The sequence below is a fragment of the Microcaecilia unicolor genome, chromosome 7 (assembly GCF_901765095.1).
Source record: "Microcaecilia unicolor chromosome 7, aMicUni1.1, whole genome shotgun sequence".
Classification (NCBI taxonomy): Eukaryota; Metazoa; Chordata; class Amphibia; order Gymnophiona; family Siphonopidae; genus Microcaecilia; species Microcaecilia unicolor.
The window spans coordinates 303,575,148-303,593,301 of record NC_044037.1 but is presented as its reverse complement, the minus strand read 5'-3'; the positions used below and the strand labels follow the sequence as shown (position 1 = coordinate 303,593,301).

Sequence of the window (18,154 nt, the reverse complement as noted above, 5' to 3'; positions counted from 1 at the left end):
CTGGATTCATCTGCTGTGATTAAGGAAAGCAAATTATCAGGTAAGACATAATTTTTCCATCTTTCACATTTGTTTTTTTAATATATTATCTACAATATTGTCATGTCACACTAAAACAAATTTTCCTTTGTTTTTTAATGCTTTTCAAGGGGTTTTGCCACTCCAGTCTTCGTCCTTTTATAGTAGCAGATCGTCTTCCAAGGATTATGCTGCTGGAAGTTCATATCTTGACAGGTAAGCATGTAGCTTTAGCATATGCTTTTCAAATGTAGTTGGGCAGTCAAGAATTTTTAATTTTATTTGGGCTAGCTAAGAGCTTCAGTGCATGGGTTTGGATTTGATTTGCAGCTCAGGTCCTTCTGCACCCTGGGTTAGGTCAGCCAGAACTGGGAACATTATGGAGATAATATTCATAGTGTCTGGTAGAGAGTCTTTTTTTTTTTTTTTTTTTTTTGTGCGCCGGTACAGCATACTGGCACACTTTTTTTTTTTTCCTCGCTCTCTCTCTCTCCCAGACTCTGTCCCGTGGCCACAGCTTCTTATCCCAGTAAGGAGTAGCAGGCGCGGGTCTGCCGAGATAGGACATGTGCTGTCTGCTCTGCTGATCCCTTGCCCTGGAACAGGAAGTTGACGTCAGAAGGGCAGGGGTTCGGCAGAGCTGAACTTGTACGTCGGAGCACTGCAGCAGAGCCGAACTTACATGTCTGAGCACTGTAGTCCCATGCCTTTTATTCCTTGATTTGCCCGCCACTGCTGTTCATTGGTGAGAAGTAGCAGCAACTGCAGGAGAGATGCGGGATGGGAAAGAGGAGGCAAGGGTAGAAATGCTAGATGGGGAGAGAAAAGGTAAGGGAAGATGCTGGATGAGGAGAGGAGACAAATGCTGGATGGAAGTGGGGAAGAGAGAGTGGCAAGCTGTAGGTACACAGTCAAAATGTGAAATTGACGATTGGATAGTAAAAGAACTAAATGTGGACAAAGGCAGAAAAATAAAATCAAAGAAAGCTGAAAGGAAAAGGAAAAAAAAGTGACAAATAGGACACAAAGTTATTCAAAGTGGTTAAATTGTCAGAGGATTGTGAAAAATTATGAGGACCTTACGAGACTGGGAGAGTGGGTGTCTAAATGGCAGATGATGTTTAATTTGAGCAAGTGCAAAGTGATGCATGTGGGAAAGAGGAACCCAAACTATAGGACATTAGGAATCACTGACCAAGAAAGGGATCTCAGCGTTGTCGTTGATGATACGTTGAAATCCTCTGCTCAGTGTGCTGCTGCGGCTAAGAAATCAAATAGAACGTTAGGTATTGTTAGGAAAGGAATTAAAAACAAAAGTAAGGACATTATAATGCCTTTGTATCGGTCCATGGTGCGACCACACCTTGAATATTGTGTTCAATTCTGGTCGCCACATCTCATAAAAGATATAGTGGAATTAGAAAAGTTACAGAGAAGGGTGACGAAAATGATAAAGGGGATGGGACGACTTCCCTATGAGGAGAGTCTGAAGCATCTAGGGCTCTTCAGCTTGGAGAAGAGACGGCTGAGGGGAGATATGGTAGAGGTCTATAAAATAATGAGTGGAGTGGAATGGGTAGACGTGAATCGTTCGTTTACTCTTTCCAAAAATACTAGTACTAGGGGGCATGCGATGAAGCTATAAAGTAGTAAATTTAGTACGAATCGGAGAAAATCTTTCTTCACTCAATGCGTAATTAAACTCTGGAATTCGTTGCCAAAGAATGTGGTAAAGGCGGTTAGCTTAGCGGAGTTTAAAAAGGGTCTGGACGGCTTCCTAAAGGAAAAGGCCATAGACCTTGACTTGGGGAAAATCCACTGCTTATTTCTGGGATAAGCAGCATAAAATGTATTGAGTTTTCTGGGATCTTGCCAGGTATTTGTGACCTGGATTGGCCACTGTTGGAAACAGGATGCTGGACTTGATGGACCTTTAGTCTGTCCCAGTGTGGAAATACTTATGTACTTATGAAATCCTGGCAATAGAGTTAAGAGAAGACGAGGAAAGTAGAAACCAGAAACTGGGACCAACACAATTGAAAAAAAGTATATGGTCAGACAAAGGTAGAAAGAATTTTATTTTTAGTGTAAGGTAAAGTAGTGTGATAGCTATGTTAATTTTTTTTTTTTTGTAGTTAATTTGTAATGTAGTGAATGGAATATGTCAGTTTTTGAAATTTACATCTGCTATCTTTATAGCAGTACAAGGGGAAAATACTTATTTTATTAGTTTATTATCATTATTAGTGGTTCTTTCGTTGGACCTAGGGACCCGTGTACTATTTTCAATGATGCTTTTTTATATTCTCCATGGCTGTTAAATGGGTGTGGCTACTGTGGGGGGTGGAGCTATAGATAGTTCCCCACCCTTAAGGTTGGCCCTGTATGAGTACCATTTTTCCCACAAAAATTGCACTGGTCATAATCATCATGCAGTGGCATGAATTATGGACCGGATTTAGGGTCTGTGATTGAAATGTTCTGGAAAAAGCACTGGTGCATAGCTCCTGGGGATATAAAATAAAGGAAACATATCCGAGTTGCTGCAAATGAGGGCTTACAACACCAGATTCCTGCCCCTATTGTGATTGACCTGGAATGCCAAATGAAAATGGCAGATCAAAAATAAAATTGGTTGTAATTGGAGGATATATGCATCTTGAGGTACAAAATGACCTGCGTTAATCTTAAGAGTTCTAAAATATGCTTGAGTCACATGCACATTTTTGAAATACTTGAGAAAGGAAGATGTTTATTAAGAGAAGAAAATAGGGGCATTATATATATATATATATATATATATATATTTTTTTTTTTTTTTTTTTTTTTTTTTTTTAAATATTTAGAATAAACTAATGTATTTCAGCAAAGTAAATCTTCCCTGATGCAGTTATTCGAAACGCTGGCCACCGTTGGATTTGTTTTTTTAACTTTTTGTTTTGTTTAAAAAAAGTTTAAGATCATTGGTGTTTAAATGATTACACTTTTTGACGTATGGTTCTTGAAGTTATATTGGTTTGTGTTTTTTTGGTTTGAGTATTTGAGTGTTTTACATTTGATTATATATTTCTACTGTTGTAAACTACACTTATTGGAACTTTGGTGGGCCAGAAAGGTAATATATAAAATCTCAAATTTGATTAGTTACTTGTATTTGGTGTTTGAAGGAATTATTCTTCATTAGCTCTTTCTAGAGGAAGAGAGTGAAATTACACAGGGCAAATTCCTGAATGTGAGTTATCTGTTGGTTACGTTTATGCTGGTGAAACCATTGTCCTAGCGGACTACACATTTTTGAGGAAAGAAAGATTTAACTAAAGGACCGAGGGCAGGTTGTGACCTATTAAATGTTACAACATAGTGGAGGTAGGACTGGATCTCCAGGTTTCATAGTTGTAGCATAACTGTAATGTCAAAATGCTGGCTCTGGAAAAGGTCATTGTTTGTAGGATAGCAGTTTTTTAAAAAAATGGAAATTTTAACTTTTCTTATTCTCTTTGTTGCATGTAAAGAAAATATATTAGAGAGGTTGTTTGATGCATCATCACAAGATTTCTTTCTACCTGTAATGTAAAATAATACATTCATATAATTTTCATGAGACATATATTCTCCGTCCCTCCACACACACACACATTCTTAAATAGGACTATTGAAATTTACCTTAATACCACTGTAGACTATTCCATGGTTTGAAAAAGATGATTGACATTTTAGTTAAGACACTACTTGAGCTTCCACAAACGTTTTCATTGTGCTCTAATAGTGTTCCTATGTCCAGTTAGTCATTGTGAATGGGATAAAGTTTTGTAGTAGAAATATTATGTTGTCTTTCTCTCCTATGGCAGATCCAATGTGTCTAATCAGAGCCCATCAGCTAAGCGAAGTTTGGGATACACCTCACAGCCCAGCCCCTTGTCTGCTAAAAAAATTAAACCTAATCAGGATTACACTGGATGGAGCAAGCCTCGGGTACCTCTTTCTTCTCACATGCAGCAGCAGCAGCTGCAAGGGTAAGTAAGTGCTACTAAATGAATAATATGTCTAACCAGAATGCAAAATGACTAAAATACATGCTGAAAAAAATAGTCTTTAAAAGTGTGTGTGTGGTGGGGGGAAGTTGGCATGACTAACCAGTTAACACCACGGCGAGATTTTCTTGAAGGACAAACTGTATCAAGCCATACAACAGAGCTCTGCACAGGAAAGCTTTCCCTAGCATTTACTACACTGAACTTTAGTCCAGCTGTGCATGTGCAGCAGTGGCGTAGCCAGACTGCCAATTTTGGATGGGCCTGAACCCAAAGTGGGTGGGCACAAAATTTTCTCTCTACCCCCGTCCCCCAGCAAAATTTAGTCACGCTAATCAGATGCATTTGTCACACAGGGTAAAGTGCTGCTTTTCAGTGCATCAGATTTCAGAAAATTTATTTAATAGCATAACACCCTTTTCAGTGAGCTTTCAGAGGCCAAAACCTCCTGCCTCAGGTCAGTATAATGCTGTTACGGTATCCTCGCCTGACCTAAGGAAGGAAGTATTGGTCTCTGAAACTTCATTAACACAGGTACCATATTACTTTATCCTAAATTAAAAATAAAATAATTTTCTTTACCTTTCTTGTATGGCCATTTACTTTTTCTCATTGTGTCGCTCCCAGTCTCTAGATTCTGCTTTTCTTCGTTTTCACTTAACTCTTCTGCCACGGTTTCCTGGCCATTTCTCATTTTTCTCTCCTTTTTCTTTGCTTTCTTCAATATTTTTCTGCCTCTCTCTCTCTCTCTCTGTCCTGATTTAATTCATTCTTACTATCCATTCTTTAATTTCCTTCATCTACTTATGGCTTTTCATCTTTTTCTCACCCTTGTTCTCCCCATGCCCCTTCCTCTTATTCTCCAGTCTTTCACTACTCTCCTTTTCCATCCAGCAGCTCTCTTCTTTCTCTCCCCATCCTTCCAGTCTCCCCTCTCTCTCCCCATCCTTCCAGTAGTCTCCCCTCTTTCTTTCTGCATCCTTCCGTCCAGTGTCACCTCTTTCTCCCTACCCTTCCATCCAGCGTCTTCCCTCTTTCTCTCCCCATCCTTCCATCCATCTATCCTCTCTCCTGATCCTTCCATCTAATGTCTCTCTCCCTCTTTCTAACCAGTGTCTCTGTATCACTCTACCCTTTTCTGTTCAGTGTCCCTTCTTCCACATCCTTCCAGTCTCTCACCTTTCTCTGCATCCTTCCAGTCTCTCCCCTTTCTCTCCCCATCCTTCCATCCAGAGTCTCTCTCACCATCCATCCGTTTTCCCTCTTTCTCTCCCCATCCTTCCATCTGTTTTCTATCTTTTCTCCCCATCCTTCCATGTTTTCCCTCTTTCTCCCCATCCTTCCATGTTTTCCCTCTATTCTCTGCCATCCTTCCATCTGTTTTCCCTCTTTCTCCCCATCCTTCCAAGTTTTCCCTCTTTCTCCCCATCCTTCCATGTTTTCCCTCATTCTCTGCCATCCTTCCATCTGTTTTCCCTCTTTTCTCCCCATCCTTCCAAGTTTTCCCTCTTTCTCCCCATCCTTCCATGTTTTCCCTCATTCTCCCCATCCTTCCATGTTTCCCTCTTTCTCCCCATCCTTCCATGTTTTCCCTCATTCTCTGCCATCCTTCCATCTGTTTTCCCTCTTTTCTCCCCATCCTTCCATGTTTTCCCTCTTTTCTCCCCATCCTTCCATGTTTTCCCTCATTCTCTGCCATCCTTCCATCTGTTTTCCCTCTTTTCTCCCCATCCTTCCATGTTTTCCCTCTTTCTCCCCATCCTTCCATCTGTTTTCCCTCTTTTCTCCCCATCCTTCCATCTGTTTTCCCTCTTTTCTCCCCATCCTTCAATGTTTTCCCTCATTCTCTGCCATCCTTCCATCTGTTTTCCCTCTTTTCTCCCCATCCTTCCATGTTTCCCTCTTTCTCCCCATCCTTCCATGTTTTCCCTCATTCTCTGCCATCCTTCCATCTGTTTTCCCTCTTTTCTCCCCATCCTTCCATGTTTTCCCTCTTTCTCCCCATCCTTCCATCTGTTTTCCCTCTTTTTCTCCCCATCCTTCCATGTTTTCCCTCTTTTCTTCGACTAGGCCCGCCCTGCATGCCAGCGCCAGCCCCCATTGCCGGCCACTGCTGCTTTTCCTGTTGAGCAGCAGGGCCGGCGCTACAAAAAAGAAGAAGCGCTAACGGCGCTAACTTAAGGACGAGAAATGTTTAAAAAAAAAAAAAAGCGCGGCACCGGCAGGCACTGTCTCGGCAGCCTTAAGGCATTGGCTGCTGAGGCATTGGCTGCTGGCTCGCAGGCTCCTCCCACAGATGGGAGGAGCCTGCGAGCCAGCAGCCAATGCCTCAGCAGCCAATGCCTTAAGGCTGCCGAGACAGTGCCTGCCGGTGCCGCGCTTTTTTTTTTTTTAAACATTTCTCGTCCTTAAGTTAGCGCCGTTAGCGCTTCTTCTTTTTTGTAGCGCCGGCCCTGCTGCTCAACAGGAAAAGCAGCAGTGGCCGGCAATGGGTGCTGGCGCTGGGCGGGCCTGGGCTGAAATTGGAGGCCCACCCGTAGCTACGCCCCTGATGTGCAGCACCCCCCCCCCCCCCCACTACATAGTAAAGAGGGGTTACCTCAGTAATGATTTTTTTTTTTTTTTTTTGCGGAACAGGATGTCTTCTCAGCTGCTCAAGATTTTTCTTCAAATATTTTTGAAATTCACATTTTTCATGTTAGGTCACTCAGTCCCCCCATCAAAACCCCCCCAACACATTATAGATCTTTAATTTGGCTTTCTATTTCTTTATAATATTGTTTTTCACATTCCACCTTTCTCTGCGTTGCAGTGTTTCATGGCTCATCTGAACTTTTTTTTTTAATTCAAAATTTGAGTCATTTAATTTAAAATTGAGTCATTTAATTTTTGCCTAGGCTGTATTTTTGGATGACATCTCACTTTAAAAGAAATAAAAATAGGCAATGAAGCAAGATCATATCCAGAGCAAATAAGCATGATTGGTGCTTGTGCTGTTTAGACTTGGATCATGAATTCTAAGTGTCATCTGTGTGTGCAGATGAGCCAATGAGGCTTACATGGTAGTGAATAAAAGAAAGTTCCTTAGCTTCAGCTTCAGATGAATCCAGGAACTGGTGGGATGTATCCATCTACCAGCAGTTGGAGATAGAGAACACTAAAAGAAGGCAGTGACCCAGAGAACCCAGGTCCTTCCCTCTTTAGTTTAACTCTATCTCCAGCAGGTGTTAGACGGATCTTCACAGCTCCTGGATTTTCTGTGGAAGGATTAGGCTCCTGGTTTGTCCAGTTGAGCTTGGGGTGTGTGGCTGCTGCAGACCTCGTTAAAGGCATACCCTCTGGTAGTCCCTGCCTTACCCTCTCACTTTCCTTGGCTGCTGCATGTTTCTCTGTTTGAGCTGTGAACTAGAAGTTCCTCACAGCAAATAAAAAAAAAATACAAAAAAACGAGAATGCACAGCATGATTCCATACCCGAGCTCCCTGGACTGGGTAGTGGACCTTGGTTGGCGAGTTCGCGCTTCCTGAGAGGTCAGCTGAGAGCAGGGACGGTGAGTCCTGATTTTATTCTCCTCACTGCTAGCGCTACTCGTGCTGTGATGGCGGCAGAAGCCGTTAAGCGCTGCTCACTTTGTGGCAAGCGCCGGAATTCAGCGGGGCTTTCTTCCTCGGCTTGCCTTAGCGGTTTGGGGTTCGCGAGTGCTACGGCGGCGGCTGAGTTTTCCCGCTCTCCCGCATTGGCAGGTGCCATCTTGGAATCGCTGAATTGCACCACGAGCGCGGTCCAGGCAACTGAGTTCCCTGAGAAAACAGCGATTCCGGAGTCCAAGGGGGTATGTTTACCGAGGGACCCTCGGAGGGCAATTTCTGCCACTTCATCTAGTGTGGGGGAGCAAGGGGCTATGTTTTCCCCTGAATTTATACTTTTGATGCACCAAGCTTTTTTAAATGTATTTATTTATTTGCTGCATTTGTACCCCATATTTTCCCACCTATTTGCAGGTGTCCCCTTTGGTTAGTTTGCCTACTGGGCAGCCTGCCGTGTCTGCAGCTCTAAGCTGTCATCCTGAGGAGGAGGCCCTTTCTTCCATGGGGGGTGAGTCCCCGCTTCAAAGGAGGAGGCGGTTGCCCTCCGTGTCAGAATCCATTCGGGTCTGGTCTCCTTCCCGCTCCCTGGCTGGGGGCGCAGAGAGTTCCTCCAGGCACATGGGTGGAGGATCTGGAGGAGGGAGAGCTGGGACAAGATGATAAATCTGCGGTTCGTATTTTTCGCAGAGAGGAGCTTCCTGCTCTTATCACAGAGGCCTTACAGGCTCTGAATATAGAGAAAAGCCTGATAATTTGCAGTTTGAACTTGAGCTGATGATGCTGATGCAGGAAAACCTTCCTGCCTGGGTACTGAAGCACACTCCCAGAAACTCCAGGGTTTGGGTGGGGGTGAGATGACTCAACCAACCCAGTGCAGAAAGAAGAGACAGGACTATATAAGTACATAAGTATTGCCATACTGGGAAAGACCAAAGGTCCATCAGGCCCAGCATCCTGTTTCCAACAGTGGCCAATCCAGGTCAAAAATACCTGGCAAGATCCCAAAAAAGTACAAAACATTCTATACTGCTTATCACAGAAATAGTGAATTTTCCCCAAGTCCATTTAATAATGGTCTCTGGACATTTCATTTAGGAAGCCGGCCAAACCTCTTTTTAAACTCCGCTAAGCTAACCACCTTTACCACATTTTCTGGCAATGAATGAGTTGAATTGCACATTGAGTGAAGAAACATTTTTCCAATTTGTTTTAAATTTACTACTTTGTAATTTCATCGCATATCCCCTAGTCCTAGTATTATTGGAAAGCATAAACAGACGCTTCACGTCTACCCGTTCCACTCCACTCATTATTTTATAGACCTCTATCATATCTCCCCTCAGCTGTCTTTTCTCCAAGCTGAAGAGCCCTAGCCGCTTCAACCTTTCCTCATAGGGAAGTCGTCCCATTCCCTTCTCTGCACCTTTTCCAATTCCACTATATCTTTTTTTGAGATACGGCGACCAGAATTGAACACAATATTCGAGTTGCAGTTGCACCGTGGAGCAATACAAAGACACTATAATGTCCTTATTTTTGTTTTTAATTCCTTTCCTCATAATACCTAACATTCTATTTGTTTTCTTACCCGCCACAGCACACTGAACAGAAGGTTTCAACGTATCATCAACGACAACACCTAGATCCCTTTCTTGGTTGGTGACTCCTAACGTGGAACCTTGCATGATGTAGCTATAATTCAGGTTCCTATATTCCACATGCATTACTTTGCACTTGCTCACATTAAACGTCATCTGCAATTTAGATGCCCAGTCTCCCAGTCTCGTAAGGTACTCTTGTAAGTTTTCACAATCCTCCCGCGATTTAACGACTTTGAATAACTTTGTGTCATCAGCAAATTTAATTACCTCACTCCCATCTCTAGGTCATTTATAAATATGTTAAAAAGCAGCAGTCCCAGCACAGACCCCTTGGAAACCCCACTAACTACCCTTTTCCATTGAGAATACTGACCATTTAACCCTACTCTCTGTTTTCTATCTTTTAACCAGTTTTTAATCCACAATAGGACACTACCTCCTATCCCACGACTCTCCAATTTCCTCTGGAGTCTTTCATGAGGTACTTTGTCAAACGCCTTCTGAAAATCCAGATACACAATATCAACCGGCTCACCTTTATCCACATGTTGCGCTCTTTTTGCAGAAGCATGCTTATTTTTGTTGGCGATCCAGGTACTGGGTTCTATGGTGTTTCTTTCTCTGCTTTGTTGTTTATATACTGACTGGTTGGGGTTTTGCACAGGATACATATACAGTGTCCAAATTCAAGTGTTCTCAGTCTCCCTCTGCTGGTAGGTGTGCTGGTAGCATCTTGACCAGTCTAGGGTTTAGAGGAAAGAAAATTAACCGGTAAGGCCTAAATTCACCTTTATTAACCTGTAGCTGTCTCGTTGACTTTGGTCTAGATCTTAAATTCACTAAAGAATCTTAGTAGTTAACTCATCTCATGAAATATTTTAAAAGACAATCTTTAAGTTCTATACGTACATCAGTACAATACAATTCAATTCTTACATACCGCAGTTACCCAACAGCCTGGTTCAACACGCTTTATATAAAGAAGTTAGTACATCACTAGGAACAATACATAGTAAGTGACTGCTCATAAAGGAAAATCAATAACTGCTCGCAACTATTGATCTTAGAAGAGAAAAGTTTTCAATTTATGCCTGAATTTCATGTAATCAACATCGGTTCTTAAGTCCCGAGGTAAGGAATTCCATATTAAAGCAGCCTGATTAGATAAATGTTTGTGAATGTTGTTTCAATTTAATTTGCGTTAATGATGGAAATTGAAGAGTCACATTGCGAAAATGATGCACTCGTCCCTTGTTGAAAAATATAATCTGATGCTAACCCATAAATTTATTTATTTATGTATTTATTTGTTGCATTTGTACCCCACATTTTCCCACCTATTTGCAGGCTCAATGTGGCTTACATAGTACCGTCAGAGGCGTTTGCCCAGTCGGTGGATAACAAATACAAAGTTGTATATAAATGACTCGTAACACAAATGTGCAAAGTTTTGAATGACAATCAAGATTTGATCAGTAGCCAGTGTAATTCAATCAGAAAGTGATGTTACACTTTCATATCTATTCACTTTATAAATTGGATGTGCAGCAGTTTTCTTCAGTTTGACTGTTTTCTTCAGTTTGTCCTAGGAAACTTTGTGCCTGCTGTAGTTCCCTAGATGGGTTTTTTGAAATTTGATATTTTCTTATTTTTTTTCCCTTTATCTGGCATTGGAACATTAGGCCACATCACCTTTAAGAGCTTCTGGTCATGGGCTCTCTTTCCCCTTGGCAGGATGCCTATATAAAATTTTTTCTCTCAATTTTTTAAATACATTTTTCCTTTTAGTATCTGAAGTGCATAAACAACTTCAAACTGTGTCCAGTGTACAGAGAGATCATAGACCATAACAAGATCTGCTGCAAGGAAAAATTAAGATGATTATGCTAAGCATCTTAATATCACTATTTATAGACTTGTAGAAAGTCTATGCTTGCATACAGATATCCAGGTCACAGGGAACTTTACATTTATTTTAGGAGAAACTAAATTTTCAGTTCTGTATATTTCTTTTTGACCTGTCATCTCCTCTGCAAGCTTTGACATAATGTCTGTTGTAACTGTATATTTATGGGTACTGAGGATGCATGTTTCCCTGTTTGGGCAATTGATTGATATAGGATTTCAGGATATCAGCAAGTATGTATGGAAGACATTTGCATCCACTGCCTCAGTTGTTTGCAAACTCTGTTATGCATATGTATTGTGAATATATTGAAATCACTTTGTGATGGGTAATTAATTTGCTTGTGTTCATAGAAAGACAGCCAGTCACTACAGACATCCACACCCTCGTTCCCTTCTAGAGTTGAACTTTAACTATATAGATAGATTGAGGAATGTAATGAGATGAAATAATGCAGGAACTACCTTGTATGTCCAGGAGGTTTCTCAGGATTATTTGGAAAGCTCTGGAAAAAAGGAGTGATAAAATCTGCATGTGTGATTGGTGATTATTACATTCTTCCAGGAACAACTGTCAAAGGTAAGCAACTTGGTTTTATAAGGGGTATCATTAACTTTTAACTACTTTTTTTTTTCTTTTAGCTTTTCCAATTTGGGAAATACATGCTACATGAATGCCATTTTACAGTCTCTGTTTTCCCTTCAGCCATTTGCTAATGATTTGCTGAAGCAAGGAATTCCCTGGAGGAAAATCCCTTTTAATGCACTTATCAGGTAAAAATGTACTGTATATTTTATTGGATATTTATATATTGGATATCTGTACTTATTTTTGATATTCCACTGTAATTCTGGTTATGGGTAACTCCTGGCTATCTAACAGGTCACACCTTTTTTAACTGTTGGATTTGAGGCTGTGTGCAGTGCCAAATTATTACTACTAATTTCTATAGCGCTACTAGACGTACACAGTGTTCTCCAAGGACAAGCAGGCTTGCATATTTTCACTTGTGAGTAGACGCCAATCCACGTCATCTGGTCCAGCGTAGTAGTAACATAGTAAATGATGGCAGGTAAAGACCTGAACGGTCCATCCAGTCTGCCCAACAAGATAAACTCATTTTACATGGTATGTAATACTTTATATGAATATCCGAGTTTGATTTGTCCCAGCCTTTCTCAGGGCACAGACCATAGAAGTCCGTCACCCTGCACCGGTTTTATTCTCCAAATACCAGCGTGCCACCCAATGTCCACTAAGATTCCATAGATCCAGTGCATTTTTCTAGCAAAAAAGGTGCAGGTACTCGTGTAAGGTCACCCTTCAGGGGTGGGGTAATCACTGAGAGATCCACCCCACAATAGCCAGGCCCCATGCAACCAGTCAAAGAATCTATGACAAGGCAGAATTGATGTGTAGAACCTGAGCTCTTTCATTAAAACTTGGGGCCCATGGGTCAATTTCAGCAGACAATGGAAAAGGTGCCGGTACTCAGTACCCCCAAGTACTCCCTCAAAAAAAGCCCTGCATAGATCCATTCCTTCTAAACAGGATTCCTTTTTGTTTATCTCACGCATGTTTGAATTCCATTACCGTTTTCATCTCCACCACCTCCCTGCGGGAGGGCATTCCACGTATCCACCTCCCTCTCTGTGAAAAAAATACTTCCTGACATTACTCCTGAGTCTGCCCCCCTTTAACCTCAATTCATGTCCTACCAACTTCCCTTCTCCAGTAAAGGTACATATGCGGATTAATATCTTTCAAATATTTGAACGTCTGTATCATGTCACCCCTGCTTCTCCTTTCCTCCAGGGTATACTTGTTCAGGTTGGCAAGTCTCTCATCAACGCAAATTCCATACCATTTTCGTAGCTTTTCTTTGTACCGCTTCCAGTCTTTTTACATCTTTAGCCAGATACGGCCTCCAAAAACTGAACACAATACTTCAAGTAGGGCCTCACCAACGACTTGTAGAGGGGCATCAATACCTCCTTTCTTCTGCTGGTTATACCCCCTCTCTGTGCAGCCTAGCATCCTAGCCACGGCCGTCGCCTTGTCACATTGTTTCTTCACCTTCATATCCTCAGACACCAACACCGCAAGGTCTTTTATGCCAAAGTGAAAACAGAGCTTTAGTGCAGCGCTCCACTGCACATGCGCGAGTGCCTTCTCGCTGAATGTGCTCCACTGCGCATGCGCGAGTGCCTTCTCGCTCGCAGTGCAAATGCAGTCTGTTTCATTTTCTCTGCATGAAGAGAGGCTGCGTTCTACCAGTCCTCTTCACATGTTCGGTCTTCGGAGCTTTTGAGTGCCTTTGGCTTGGGGTTTTTTTTGTATTTTTCTTTCTATTTTTTGCCTTGTTTTCTTTAAAAAAAAAAATTCCTTTATTTTGTAGTTTCATACCTCTCGCTTCGCACCTTTAGTGTACATTCTGGTGGATCCTCTTCCACTTCTATCCCATTACCAATCGGTGTACCTCAAGGTTTTGTTCTCGGTCCTCTCCTGTTCTCCATCTACACTTCTTTCCTTGGATCTCTGATATCATCCCATGGCTTTCAATACCATCTCTATGCTGACGACTCCCAGATCTACCTTTCTACCCCTGGTATCTCAACCAGCATCCAGACCAGATTATCAGCCTGCCTATCTGATACTGCTGCCTGGATGTCCCAACGTCATCTGAAACTTAACATGGCCAAAACCGAGCTTCATAGAAGGCAAAAGTAGAGACTAATAGACGATTCACTACAAAATACACTACAAATCAAAACATATAACATATAAACAATGTCAATAAAAAATATTTGGTTTCTGCTAATATTTTTTAAATCTATTGAATATATGTATGCTGTTTTAGTGGTTATTATTAAGCATATTTGAGCATATTGACTTCTGATCAGAAAATTAGTGTCTATTCGATTTTTTATATTTCTATATGGATGTGTATATATGTTTTTATTGACATTGTTTATATGTTATATGTTTTGATTTGTAGTGTATTTATTGACCCCTGATGCAGACGCTTTTTTAGCGTCGAAACACGGCCTGTGTCGGGTCGTTATCTTTGATATAATAAAGACTGTTGGACTCACGTCTCCAGTGGTGAATCATCTATTAGTCTCTACTTTTGCCTTCTGTGATTTGTCATCGTAGAGAACTTTTCCTGTTCCATATTTTGGATTTTGGCATCCAGGCTTACCAAAACCGAGCTTCTCATCTTTCCCTCTAAACCCACCTCTCCTCTCCTCTCCCCCCTTTCTCTGTTTCTGTGGATGGCACTCTCATTCTCCCTGTCTCATCAGCTCGTAATCTTGGGGTCATCTTCGACTCCTCTCTCTCCTTCTCTGCATACATTCAGCAGATTGCCAAAACCTGTTGTTTCTTTCTCTTTAACATCAGCAAAATCCGTCCCTTCATCTCTGAGCACTCTACCAGAACCCTTATCCACACTCTTGTCACTCTCTCGCCTAGATTATTGCAACCTGTTCTCACCGGCCTCCCACTTAGCCATCTCTCTCGTCTTTAATCAGTCCAAAACTCTGCTGCGCAACTCATTTTCCACCAAAGGCGCTATGCTCACATTATCCCTCTCCTCAAGTCACTTCACTGGCTCCCTATCCGTTTCTGCATTCAATTCAAACTTCGCTTGCTGACCTATAAGTGCATTCAATCTGCTGCTCCCCAGTACCTCTCCACTCTTCTCTCTCCCTACGCCCCCCCCCCCCCCATGTACTCCGCTCTGTAGATAAATTTCTCCTGTCTGTCCCCTTCTCCTCTACTGCTAATTCCAGACTCCATTCCTTTTATCTCATTGCACCTCACGCCTAGAATCGACTTCCAGAGCCTGTACATCTAGCCCCGTCTTTGGCCGTTTTCAAGTCCAGGCTAAAAGCCCACCTCTTTGACACTGCTTTTGACTGCTAACCACTACTTACTTGCCCTGTACCCCACCTCTTTATTTCCCTTACCTCTTAATTGTTCTGTCTGTTTACCTGTCTTACTTAGAGTGTAAGCTGTTTGAGCAGGGACTGTCTTTTGTGTATGGTGTACAGTGCTACGTATGCCTTGTAGCGCTATGGAAGTGATAAGTAGTAGTAGTAGTTTTCTTTTGGCTCGCGTTTGTTTCCTTTATTTTTTGACGTGTGCTGCTTTTAGGCCCCGACTCTGGTTGGGTACCCCTGTTTTTTTGCCTTTGCCCCTTTTTCAGGTACCATTGAGCCAATTGATTTGGCTGGCGAAGTCTTCCATTCCATGTCCATGAAGACTCCCAGTGGCTTTTAAAGCGTTGTACCTGGTGCAACTGCACCAACTCAGGAAAAAGACACCCATTCTTGGTGTCTGCAGTGTCTGGGGCACGACTATAGCCCTGCTAACTGCGTGCTCTGTCTTCATATGAAGAAGAGGACCCATGTTTCACGAGAGACTCAAAGCGAGAAGATTTTTGGAGCCATGATAGGGAAGTAGCTGGAAACTACAGGCCGGTAAGCCTCACTTCGGTTATTGGAAAAGTAATGGAAGCAATGCTGAAGGAAAGAATAATGAATTTCCTGGAAGCCAATAAGTTGCAAGATCCGAGACAACATGGTTTTACCAAAGGGAAATCGTGCCAAACGAATCTCATTGAGTTTTTTGATTGGGTGACAGGAGAATTGAATCAGGAACGAGCTATGGACGTAATCTACTTAGATTTCAGCAAAGCTTTTGACACGGTTCCCCGCAGGAGGCTTTTAAATAAACTGGATGGGCTGAAGATAGGACCTAAAGTGGTGAACTGGATTAGGAACTGGTTGACTGACAGACGCCAGAGGGTGGTGGTGAATGGAGTTAGCTCGGAGGAGGGAAAGGTGAGTAGTGGAGTGCCTCAAGGATCGGTGCTGGGGCCGATTCTGTTCAATATGTTTGTGAGTGACCTTGCCGAAGGGTTAGAAGGTAAAGTTTGCCTATTTGCGGATGATACTAAGATCTGTAACAGAGTGGACACCCCGGAGGGAGTGGAAAACCTGAAAAAGGATCTGAAGAAGCTAGAACAATGGTCTAAGGTCTGGCAATTAAAATTCAGTGCGAAGAAATGCAAAGTGATGCACTTAGGGAATAGAAATCCACGGGAGACGTATGTGTTAGGTGGCGAGAGTCTGATAGGTTTGGACGGGGAGAGGGACCTTGGGGTGATAGTATCTGAGGATTTGAAGGCGACGAAACAGTGTGACAAGGCGGTGGCTGTATCTAGAAGGTTGTTGGGCTGTATAGAGAGAGGTGTGACCAGCAGAAGAAAGGGAGTGTTGATGCCCCTGTATAAGTCGTTGGTGAGGCCCCATCTAGAGTATTGTGTTCAGTTTTGGAGGCCGTATCTTGCTAAGGATGTAAAAAGAATCGAAGCGGTGCAAAGAAAAGCTACGAGAATGGTATGGGATTTGCGTAACAAGACGTATGAGGAGAGACTTGCTGACCTGAACATGTATACCCTGGAGGAAAGGAGAAACAGGGGTGATATGATACAGACGTTCAAATATTTGAATGGTATTAATCCGCAAACGAAGCTTTTCCGGAGATACAAAGGCGGTAGAACGAGAGGACATGAGATTGAAGGGGGGCAGACTCAAGAAAAATGTCAGGAAGTATTTCTTCACGGAGAGAGTGGTGGATGCTTGGAATGCCCTCCCGCGGCAGGTGGTGGAGATGAAAACGGTAACGGAATTCAAACATGCGTGGGATAAACATAAAGGAATCCTGTTCAGAAGGAAAGGATCCTCAGGAGCTTAACCGAGATTGGATAGCAGAGCCGGTAGTGGGAGGCGGGGCTGGAGGTTGGGAGGCGGGGATAGTGCTGGGCAGACTTATACGGTCTGTGCCAGAGCCGGTAGTTGGGAGGCGGGGCTGGTGGTTGGGAGGCGTGGCTAGTGCTGGGCAGACTTATACAGTCTGTGCCCTGAAGAGCACAGGTACAAATCAAAGTAGGGTATACACAAAAGTAGCACACATGAGTTGTCTTGTTGGGCAGACTGGATGGACCGTGCAGGTCTTTTTCTGCCGTCATCTACTAGTTACTATGTCCAGATCCTCGACGTCGGCATCGACATTGAGTTGCACCGGCATCGGGAGTATCGGTAAGCATGGCTGCTTTGAGACCTCAGGACACTGGGAACAGTGAGGTATCGAGTGGGTCACCACCTGTCTCGAGGATGCCTGATGTGGGTGTTGAAATGAGTGAAACCATATCTCTCCCTAAAAACCTTCCGCAGCCTAGTACAATCCACTCTACTTACCCACGCTGACTACTGCAATAGCATTTTCATTGACTGTAAGACCCAAATTATGAAAAAACTCCAGACCGCCCAAAACACGGCAGCCAGACTCATCTTTGGAAAACCACGATTTGAAAGTGCAACACCTCTCTGTGGAAAAACTCCACTGACTTCCTATCAAAGAACGAATACACTTCAAAGTACTAACACTGATTCACAAGATTATCTACGGCGAATCTCCAAGCTACATGACCAACCTGATTGACCTACCTGCTAGAAACGGATGAAAATCATCTTGAACATATCTCAGTCTACACCTTCCCAACTGCAAAGGTCTCAAGTACAAAACCTACTACGCATCCAACTTCTCCGTAATAGGCAGCCAACTCTGGAATGCTCTACCCAGACCCATTCGAACAATCAGTGAACATCTACCCTTCCGGAAACTACTAAAAACTTGCCTCTTCAAACAAGTCTACCCAAATGATTCGACTTAATCTATGAGCCCACCCCTCCCCTACCCCCACCTCTACCTCCACCTATCCCAACAACCTATTCTCAAACTATTCTAAGCTAACACATCATACATCTGTATTCTGCAAATGTGTTCTCTCTAAGATACTTTGTATTATGCACTATTTATTTATTTATTTCACTTGTATCCCACATTTTCCCACCTGTTTGCAGGCTCAATGTGGCTTACAAAGACCTGTTGTGGCATCGCCATACAGGATGGAGTATACATTTGGTGATACATACATTTGGT

General features: G+C 42.6%; 1 protein-coding gene across 6 annotated transcripts in view; it reads left to right on the top strand.

The window, feature by feature from the left end:
- The window catches only part of USP37 (ubiquitin specific peptidase 37), a 252,593-nt gene that overhangs the window by 91,927 nt on the left and 142,512 nt on the right, over nt 1-18,154 (top strand). For all 6 annotated transcript variants that reach the window (XM_030208853.1, XM_030208852.1, XM_030208855.1 and 3 more), the window contains 3 exons: nt 150-234; nt 3,867-4,031; nt 11,785-11,916. In XM_030208853.1, the coding sequence (XP_030064713.1) occupies nt 150-234; nt 3,867-4,031; nt 11,785-11,916 (382 nt within the window). The remainder of the gene's footprint in view (nt 1-149; nt 235-3,866; nt 4,032-11,784; nt 11,917-18,154) is intronic.